This window comes from Dipodomys merriami, unplaced genomic scaffold (genome assembly GCF_024711535.1).
Source record: "Dipodomys merriami isolate MVZ:Mamm:240054 unplaced genomic scaffold, mDipMer1.0.p SCAF_213, whole genome shotgun sequence".
NCBI classification, from domain to species: domain Eukaryota; kingdom Metazoa; phylum Chordata; class Mammalia; order Rodentia; family Heteromyidae; genus Dipodomys; species Dipodomys merriami.
The window spans coordinates 1,861,500-1,871,629 of record NW_027203527.1 but is presented as its reverse complement, the minus strand read 5'-3'; the positions used below and the strand labels follow the sequence as shown (position 1 = coordinate 1,871,629).

General features: G+C 35.8%; 1 protein-coding gene across 3 annotated transcripts in view; it reads right to left on the bottom strand.

Annotated features, from left to right (window-relative positions):
* The window catches only part of LOC138834389 (ankyrin repeat domain-containing protein 31-like), a 110,208-nt gene that overhangs the window by 2,196 nt on the left and 97,882 nt on the right, over positions 1-10,130 (bottom strand). For all 3 annotated transcript variants that reach the window (XM_070033022.1, XM_070033023.1, XM_070033024.1), the window contains 2 exons: positions 8,890-9,030; positions 6,477-6,576 (listed from right to left, as the gene is read on the bottom strand). In XM_070033022.1, coding sequence (XP_069889123.1) covers positions 6,477-6,576; positions 8,890-9,030 — 241 coding nt within the window. The remainder of the gene's footprint in view (positions 1-6,476; positions 6,577-8,889; positions 9,031-10,130) is intronic.

The following is a 10,130-nucleotide window of genomic DNA, read 5'->3' as shown; positions in this document are numbered from 1 at the left end:
TACATTTATCTAATTTGGGGAGCAGAAGGAGAATATCCCATTGCAACAATGAGACATTATGATGGAAATGAACTTTACAACTTTGGAGGCAGGGAAAGAGTGGGGGAAGTGGGAGAGGGAAGGGACAGCAGGAGAAAAACAAAGGAGGGGGTAATAATGCCTGACAAAAAAATGTACTCATTAGCTTACTCATGTAACTATAACCCCTCTGTACAGCATCTTTACAATAAAATAATTTTTTAATGTATGTGGGTACCTAGAGTAGTTCTCTACTCCACATCCTTGCCAACATTGAATATTATCATTTAAAGTTTCCTGCTCTGCTGATTAAAACTGCACTGTTTTTATTGGTGTCTTACTGATTATTATTTAGCATGAACATCTTTTGTAGCCAATGTCCTTTAAATTCCTAGGAATAGTAAAGTGCTTATTAGAGATTTTTGTCTACATTGATTTGATAATAATCAGAGGATGACATTAATTAGGTCAAGAGTTTAATTGCTGTATGAAACAAAATTCTGCTCTGAACTTTAATTCTTTAATTCATTGGGAACTTTTATTGGAAAATAAATCTTTTCTCTTTATAACTTATTACTATGGACATTGGTTATAGTAACAGTGAGTTGACTAATACACTGTTCTGTAACTCAATTCAATCCTAACTACCAAGAGTTAGCACTAGGCCCAATAAATATAAGGCTCAGTCTCACAAGGTGGCCCAAACCTCAGATACCAGATCTAAGTACCCTGTATTGGGTTACCTACACTTCTAACTTGACTACAAATTAGAGTGTCCACAACAGCTACCTTCCCAAGGAGAATTACTACAATGACTCACAAAGCTCAGCAAAATACTTTACTTGCTACTATCAGCTTGTTATAAAGGGTAAAACTTAGAATAACAGAATAGAAGAGACATGTAAAACAAGGAACTTCCATGTCTTCTATAGGCAAACCACCCTCCCAACACCTCTATGTATTCACCAACCTAGAAGCTCCCTAACTCCTGTCATTTAGTGTTTTTATGAAGGGTTTATTACCCAGGTATGCTTGAGTAAATCATTGGCCACTAGTGTTAGCTCCTGGGAGACTGAAGGATAAGGCTAAAAGTTCTAAGCTTCCAAATCAAGGCTTAGTCTTTTGGTGACCTACCCTCATCCTGAAAGCTATCTACGCATCAGCAAAAAGCTACTTTAGAAAAAAGATACCCTTGTCATTAAAAACATAATGATTTTTTAAACAATTATTTCAATGGTAAAAATATATCCTTTTTAGCTGGATGCCAGTGGCTCATACCTGCAGTCCTAGCTTCTCAGGAGGTTGAGATCTGAGGATTCAAAGCCAGATCAAGCATCAAGAGTGTCATCCTTGACATTCTTATCTCTAACCAGCAAAAAGCCAGAAGTGGAGGTGTGGCTCATGTTGTAGAGCACCAACACTGAGTGAAAAGAGCTGGTCTTTAGATAGCACATGGTCCCTGAGTTCAAGCCCCAGTACCAGCATACATCAGAAAAAAATCCTTTTTACTAAAGTTGAAAAAATATTCAATTATTTTGATATAAAAGTCAATGACTTTTTTATAAAAGAGATTCTCAAGGTATGTATAGTAATGGATCATGGCAATATTTGATATTTAAAAGCAGACTGACAATTTGATTTACGCTTATGTGATCATGCCTGTAATCCTAGCTACTCAGGAGGCTGAGATCTGAGGACTGCGGTTCAAAGCCAGCCTGGGTAGGAAACTCTGTGAGACTTCATCTCCAATAAACCACTCAGAAAACTGGAAGTAGCATTGTGGCTCAAGTGGTACAGTGCTCACTTTGAGCTGAAGAGCTGAGGAATAGTGCCCAGGCCCAGAGTTCAAGCCCCATGACTGACAAAAAAGCCATCTATAGTATAATCAAGAAATAGATCTGTAGTATAACTACTCATAAGTTTAAAATTGTTTAAGCTTTCATTTTTTGAGGGAAAACTAAAATCTAATAGGAGCTTTCTTAAACTGGATTGGGTTTGGACTACTTGGTTTTATATGTAAAGTGTTCAGGTTTTTATGCATTAAGTTGTACAGTCCTAATGTACATAAAGAAATCTAGCAAAAGGGCTGAGACATGGCAAACTCTCAACAAATACTTAGTTTTGTTTTTTTCTTTCCTCCTCTATCAACATCTGTATTCTCAAATTTATAAGTTAGATTGAAGGAGTATTAATCATAATGCCAAAGTGAAAAAAGGACTAAAATAATGAAAAAGAATCAAGAATTACAAATAAGAGCTGAAATAAACACTCCTGTTTTCTTATCAGGAACCCATCTTCCTCGGGGTTTTATTCTTAACCACATAAAACAGAAGCACCTGTGAAAATTTATTCTCTGTTACATACTTTTGCAGAGAAAGGAAACACAGTTAACAGTACTGAAATGAACAACAGATTATTAGTAGGTCACAGATCACTGCATTAAAACCTGGAAAATCATGTTTTTGTTTTTCCTGGGAAAGCATGTTCTGTTTTCAAGTAAATAAATGATGTTAGGTCTCCATGGAATACATAACTAATATGCTATAGTTGTTGGCTATGGAAAAGACTTCACAATATACATATGTTTTATATATATATATATATGTATATATATCCACATATATATCTTGGCACTATGGTAACAAGGAACTTAAGTACATAAAATTGCCTTTCCAAAAGACCTGGAAAAAATTATATTAAGTGAAGTAAGACAGGCCCAAAGAAACATAGGTCCCATGGTTTCCCTTATTTGCAATAGCTAGTATATGTCTGAGACAAGCAGAAACGGTCAGACAAATTGATGTTAGGGAAATGAACCCTAAGATATGTATTCAAATGTTTTTTTCTTTCATGCGATTGTTTCTAACATATTTATAAGATGATTTCTTTGTTGCTTTGTATGTCCCTCCCCCACGGTATAACCCCTGCTTTCACTGTATTTGATGTTGGTATAATTTGTGGAGGGGAAGGGAAAAAACAAATAGTTTAAATAGGGATACAGGTGGATCCATTGCAACAATGAGATGTACAAGTCATTATGTGGAAAAACAAACTTTACAACTTTGGTGGAGGCAGGGAGGATAGGGGGGCAGGGGAGGATGGGAAAGGATAGGAAGGGGAAACAAAGGAGGAGGCTACAATGCTTGATAAGAAATGTACTCATTATCTTGCCCATGTAATTGTAACCCCTCTGTACAGTATTTTCACAATAAAAAAATAAAATAAAATAAATTGGCTTTCCAAGTAAAAAAGTAGAACGTGATCCATCTTAGCAGAATATTTTAAAAATAACTTTGTGAAAGTATGTCTATGTGTTTATCTATAATGATCACAAATTACGTAGAAGTTTGAGAATGTTCTTTTTTTTTTGCTTTTTAGTTCACTCTGAAATATCAGTAAGGTTTCTCTTAATAATACAGAAATGACTTGCTTATGTCTAGAATCTCAGGAAAACTACATAGCAACCTGGTAGCTTTCATTGCCTCTGGAAGAAGGGTAGGAATGACTCCAGTGCATACCGTTTGTATCTTTTGAATTTTGGATCATGTACATATATTATATATTCAAAAATAAAGTTTTTAAATTAGAAAATACTACAGCCAAGTAGACATGAAGCAAAGTCTTGGAAAAACATTGTGAAATTCCAGGGAAAAGGAACCATAAAAAACTTAAAAAGATTTTGGATATCATAAATGTTTCAGGAATCTCAATGACAAAATTATGTTTCAAAAGTTTGTGTTTTTAACAAATCCTCAAAGAAACAACTGCCCAATAAATAAGTGGGCGAAAGACTTAAAGAGAAGCTTCTCTGAAGAAGAAAGAAGGATGGCCAATAGACACATGAAGAAATGTTCAACATCCCTAGCCATAAAAGAAATGCAAATTAAAACAACATTGAGATATCACCTCACTCCAGTTAGAACAGCAAAAATCAAGAACTCTAACAACAACAGATGCTGGAGGGGATGTGGACAGAAAGGAACCTTACTTCATTGTTGGTGGGAATGTAAACTTGTTCAACCACTTTGGAAAGCAGTATGGAGGTTCCTCAAAAGACTTCACATAGATCTCCCCTATGATCCAGCAATCGCACTTTTGGGCATTTACCCAAATGTATACAAACAAGACCACACTAAAGCTACCAGCACAACTATGTTTATTGCAGCATTATTTACCATAGCTAAGATATGGAACCAACCCAGAAGCCCCTCAGTAGATGAATGGATCAAGAAAATGTGGTATATATACACAATGGAATTCTATGCCTCCATCAGAAAGAATGACATTTCCCCATTTGTTAGGAAATGGAAAGGCTTGGAAAAAATTATATTAAGTGAAGTAAGCCAGGCCCAAAGAAACATAGGTCCCATGGTTTCCCTTATTTGCAATATCTAGTATAGGTATGAGTCAAGCGGAAAAGGTCAGATAATGTGATGTTAGGAAAACGAACCCTTAAATATGTATTTTAATGTTTTCGTTTCTTTCATGCATGTGTTTCTAACGCATTTATAAGATTATTTCTTTGTTGCTTTGTATGTCCCTCCCCCACAGTGTAACCCCCACTTTCACTTTATTTGATGTCAGTATAACATGTGGAGGAGATGGGGACAAACAAGTCGTTTAAGGATTCAGGTGGACCTGTTGCAACAAGGAGAATTACAAAATGTCATGTCAAAGCAAGCTTTACAATGTCGGTGTGGGGGGGGGAGGGGGATATGATTGGGTGGGGAGAGGGGGGAGGCTGGGAAGGGAGGTGAAGGGTAAACAAAGGAGGAGGCTGCAATGCTTGGTAAGAAATGTATGCATTATCCTGCCAATGTAATTGTAACCCCTCTGTACAGTATGTTCTCAAATAAAATAAAATAAAATTTAAAAAAAAAAAAAAGTTTGTGTTTTTATATTGAAAACTCTTAATTACAAACATGCACCCTCAGATGTATTCAACATCACATCTCAACATTAAAGTTCATCAATACATTGACTTATCCATTCAATTGGGTTTTTGTGTATGTGTGTAAAAATCAGAAGAAGGTTTTTCCGTCATGTCTTATTCAGTGAATAAAGTGTTAAATTGTCATACTAAGAACGTTTTTTGTTTTGTTTTGTTTTTTTGTCGGTTATGGGGCTTGAACTCTGGGCCCGAGCGCTGTCCCTCAGCTCTTCAGCTCAAGGCGAGCGCTCTACCACTTGAGCTACACCGCCACTTCCGGTCTTCTGAGTGTTAATTGGAGATGAGTTTCATGGACTTTCCTTCCCCGGCTGGCTTTGAATGGTGATCCTCAGATCTCAGCCTCCTGAGTCGCTAGGATTACAGGCGCCTGGCTCTAAGAACGTTTAAAGGTATTATCTTCAAGACTCAGGATTTCTTGATATCATCAATCAAAGATGATATCTGAATAAACTGGATAGTAAAGCTGCTATTTGTTTTATAAAATGTTAATATATACCATCTGTTATACATAATATATATCATATAATCTGATATATATCATCAGGTTATTGGCCTTTATCCCAAGATTTGATTAAGTAGATCTGTACTCAACATTAGAGATCTAAGGTCATAAATAACTATAAGAACTCTATCCAGTGTCTTAAGGCCTTTAGCTTTCCATGATTATTGCTGACACCTGATCTCCTAGATCTTAGTTTCTCAGAAATGAAGAAAAGCACTTTTGAGGATGGCTTAGAAAATTAGGGAGAATGTATTCTACCATGAAGCTTATTTCTGAGACAAAGCAGGATTCTAAAGAGGTAGGGTGTGTTAGGTATGAAACTAAGATTTAAAAAAGGTAATTTGAATCATAGGACCTTGTTTTAAGGAATAATCCCAGGATGCCCAGGGGTAGAAAGTTATTACTAAAAATCCTATTTGCTCTTGCTCTTGATTATCACACTATGACTATTTTCTGTTTGACACCTCCTCTCTACCTATAATTGTTCCCCCAAGGGACAGGCAAAATAAGGACACTGGTATAAAAGTAGGGGCGTTATTTAGGAGGAGGTAACATAAAGTCATTTTGTTTTTTTTAATAATTGTGTTCTCAAAATTAAAATCCTTTCAAGGACTGCATCTGAATCTACTATTCATTGGTAGAGATTGTATCTTCCTTAGTTTCTCTGAATAAAAATACTTATTTTATTATCTATTTTTAGAAATAGGTTAAACTAACTAAATGAAGTTTTAGAAAGAAATACGTTTTTATTTTGCATACATTTAAAAAAATCACCCAAGGCAATTACAGAAGAGATTCAGAGAAAGGAATCATGAGGGATGGTATTATTTCTCAATTTCTCCTAAAATCAACTGTGGTAGGGAAAACAAGAATGTGGAGAAATAGTTAATCGTAACAGCTAATTTTGAATTTCACCTTAATGGAAAAAAAGACTAAAGCAATGTTTTGTTTTGTTTTCTAGGTAGGGTATATTCATTCCACAACTAAGAAATGGGCTACACATACCTGAATGACAAGGTTGTTGTTGAAGTAGCACAGTTTGTTCTGAAGGTAAAGGTCCTTCCTCAGAAACATACCTTAAAAGTTCCTTTCCAAGATATGTTATCTACACACAGTTAAAAAGCAGAACTTTAGAAAATCATGCATTTTGTAGGAGGTAAATAGACCAATCTCTTAAAAATTACGATGTTAGCAAAGTACTGACTGATACCAATTGTCATACAACAAACCCATGGCCATATCTGGCCCACCCTTCTTCCTTTCTTTCCTTCCTTCCTTCCTTCTTTCCTTTCTTCCTTCCTTCCTTCCTTCCTTCCTTCTTTTCTTCCTTCCTTCCTTTTTTTCCTTCTTTCCTTCCTCCCTGCCTTTTCCCCTACATTTTCTTTTTTCAAAAAAAATTGAGATATAGTGATATGCAATCATTAACATGGCTGGTTTTTGTGCTACATTATAGTGGAGTTATGACAGGCACAATGCACCTATGAAACCTAAAACATTATTTATGATCTACTCCTTTAAGAAAATATGGTTGGGTTGATCTCTGTTTTATATCATTAATAGTCTCATAGATGCATCTGTTTAACAACCTACTTTTTTTTTAAATGATATTTTTTATTCTCTCAGTATCTTACAACAGATTTTTTTGTTTGTCAGTCATGGGGCCTGAACTCTGGGCCTGGGTGCTGTCCCTCAGCTCTTCTACTTGAGCCACAGCACCACTTCCAGCTTTTTCTACTTATGTGGTATTGAGGAATTGAACCCAGGGCCTCATGCATGCAAGACAAGCACTCTACCACTGAGCCACCTTCCCAGATCCTCATCTGTTTAACAATCTATAGTCTAGCACCCTCTAATTTGCAACTTAAAAATTATTATAATAAAATTGACTCATAAAAGTAATGGTATTTTTCAAGAAACCAAATGTTTATCTGATTAGACTACTAACCTTTTAGGTTTCTATATCCATTAAAAATGTGTTATCAGAGGTGACAAATACCTGTGCAGGAAAGGGAAGAGCAGAGGCAAACTGGCAAATACATGCCAGAAACCAAGATCTTTGGGTTTTCCATCCTTAGGTCTAAGATAACCTAATTATATACCCCCCAGAGGGTTTGTTCACTATAGGCAAAACATCATATGTAAAACTGAACATCCCTTCCTCTGGGATATCTTCCTACAATCAATAAACTTCAGTAATGATCCTCCTCTATGACAGGAGATTCAGTTTCCTAATTCCTATTCCTGTCACTCTTATCCCATTTAAATGATTTAATGTGCCCCATTTTCATCAAACCATAGCTTCTTGAGGCATGGCCTATCTTTATTTATTTTTATTCCTTCAGCACTTCATACTGTGCCTAACATTATAGAATAAAAGATTCTTATGTCCCAATCCTTAAACAAAGTCTTACATTTCAAGTCTCAATTTGTGCATCTGAAAGTACCTCCAGTTTACTGAATTATTAAGATGATGCCTAAAAAGCACTTGGCATACCATCTGGTACATCCTCAGTGATCAATAAATGCTCATTAAATTGTTCACAGTGAGGAATGTATGGAGAGTCTGTAAGGTATAGGTACTCTTATGGCTCAATCTGATGACCAAAATCTGATAAAGAAAATGGGACTTGCCTGTCCTGCTCAGGGTGCTAATTCTTCCTCATTTTACTATGGAAGGAAAAGTCACTGAATAATAACCAATAACTAGAAACAATGGATTTTATATCTGTTATGTCCTGACAATGTCCAATGCACATTATACTCATGTAAAGAGCAGGCTAGTATGCACCTTTATCTCATACTTTAAATATGTATTTATCAGTTATTTCTGAGTAATGTGAGATAATAAGTAAAATATAGTGGCTAACATATGCCACAAGAGGTAATTCAGACATAAAAAACACAGGTTTTTAAAAATGTACTTCTTTTTAAGGAAAAACAGCGTATCTTTTCTTTGGCAGGGGGAAGCTGCTAATGGGGCTTGAACTTGGGGCCTTTGGCAGGCACTCTATCACTTGAGCCACACTTCTAGCCTTTTATTTTGAGACAGGTCTGGCTTTTGGCATAGCCCACCCTGGACTGTAATCCTTCTATATAAATTTCCTACCAAAGGTAGGAATTCAGGCATGTGCCACCATGCTATTTTTTTCTGTTGAGAGGGATTTTGGTAGCAATAAAAATTCTAAGACTAGTAAAGAACAAGGAAGGAAAGGTGCAGTCAGGTGTATAACTATACTCACAGGAATTTTGGCAAAAAGAGTTGTGGGAGAAAGCAAGTAACATACAGAAGAAAGGATACATGTGAGGATAAAAACTACTTCAGAGATCTGCCAGGTTTCTTTAAAAAGTTGTCTTATCCTAAAAACAATGTGTATTTGCATTTGAGTATGAGTTAAAGATAAATTCAAGACTAACGTACCTTACTCCAAGCATAATACCAGGTCACGTAAATGTCATCTCCCAGAAGATCCTTGAGCCAGGTCACTGGAGTTAAATAAATCTGACCATTTTCTACCTGAAGTTTACCACTCAATAAAACACTAGCTTTGTGGATAGTCTCCTGAAATAAAAAAATAAAATAAAAATTAAGAAAAAAATTGCTAAAATGTGTGAATTTCTGCTCCTGACCATGATAAAATAGTATAGACAAGATTTACACCTGACATAACCAACAACTGATGAAAGATATATAAAACAATAGTTTACAAGATGCCAAATATCAGGCCACAAAGTGGCCTTTTTGAAGTGGGAGAACTTACTGTGAAGGGCTCTACATTGCTCCAACTTACTGCCTTGAGAAAATTTCCATATCATGGTACAAGGAAAGAAAATCCATGAAAAGCCTGTGTATTCCTTAAGTGTTTAAAGACAAAGGAAGTGAGAATTACTAGGACAAAGTACTGAAGAACAGAGAAATAGAAAGAGAGAAAACTTTAGATCTTTGCAAGGTTCTCTTTATTAAAAGGTTTTCCTCTTAATATAAGGAATATAAAGTTGAATATAAAGTTTTTCTTATTCAACTGAGCAGTAGTCTGCATATATGTGTGAGGAAATTGTCCAGGGCTAGACTAAAGAACCACATGAGAGTACAAAAAGTAATTATATCTGGAACTTTCACAGGGCAGGGAACAGGGTTTCTTCTTCATAGCAAGACTAGGAAAAAAACCCCTCAAATCTGATGGGGCATCAGTAGGGTACATGGAAGAATCATGTCTCAGTACTGGAAATAGTGGAAATAGTCCTACATTTGACATTGTTCCAGTTCTGTTTAACAAAGCTTAAAAATAAGACCCAAAAGGATCAAACTGTTTCCCAGTAATTTAAGTATATTCCATAACAAATTTCCAGTGTATATATGAAAAGAAAAGTATCCAGCATTTTAAAAGGCAAATTTCAGTGTGAGGGAGCAAATAAAACATAGCATGGCTCATGCCTGAAATCCTAGCTATTCAGGAGGTTGAGATCTAGAGGATTATGGCTTGAAACCAAGGCAGGCAGAAAAATCCATAAACCAGCAAATGTAAGGATGGAGGCGTGGCTCAATTAGCAGAGAATCAGCTGAGCAATCAAGCTAAGGAAACATGAGGGCCTGAGTTTAAATCCAAATATCAAGGAAAAAAAGACCTCAAATTCAAATAACATTAAATGTGAATGAATTCA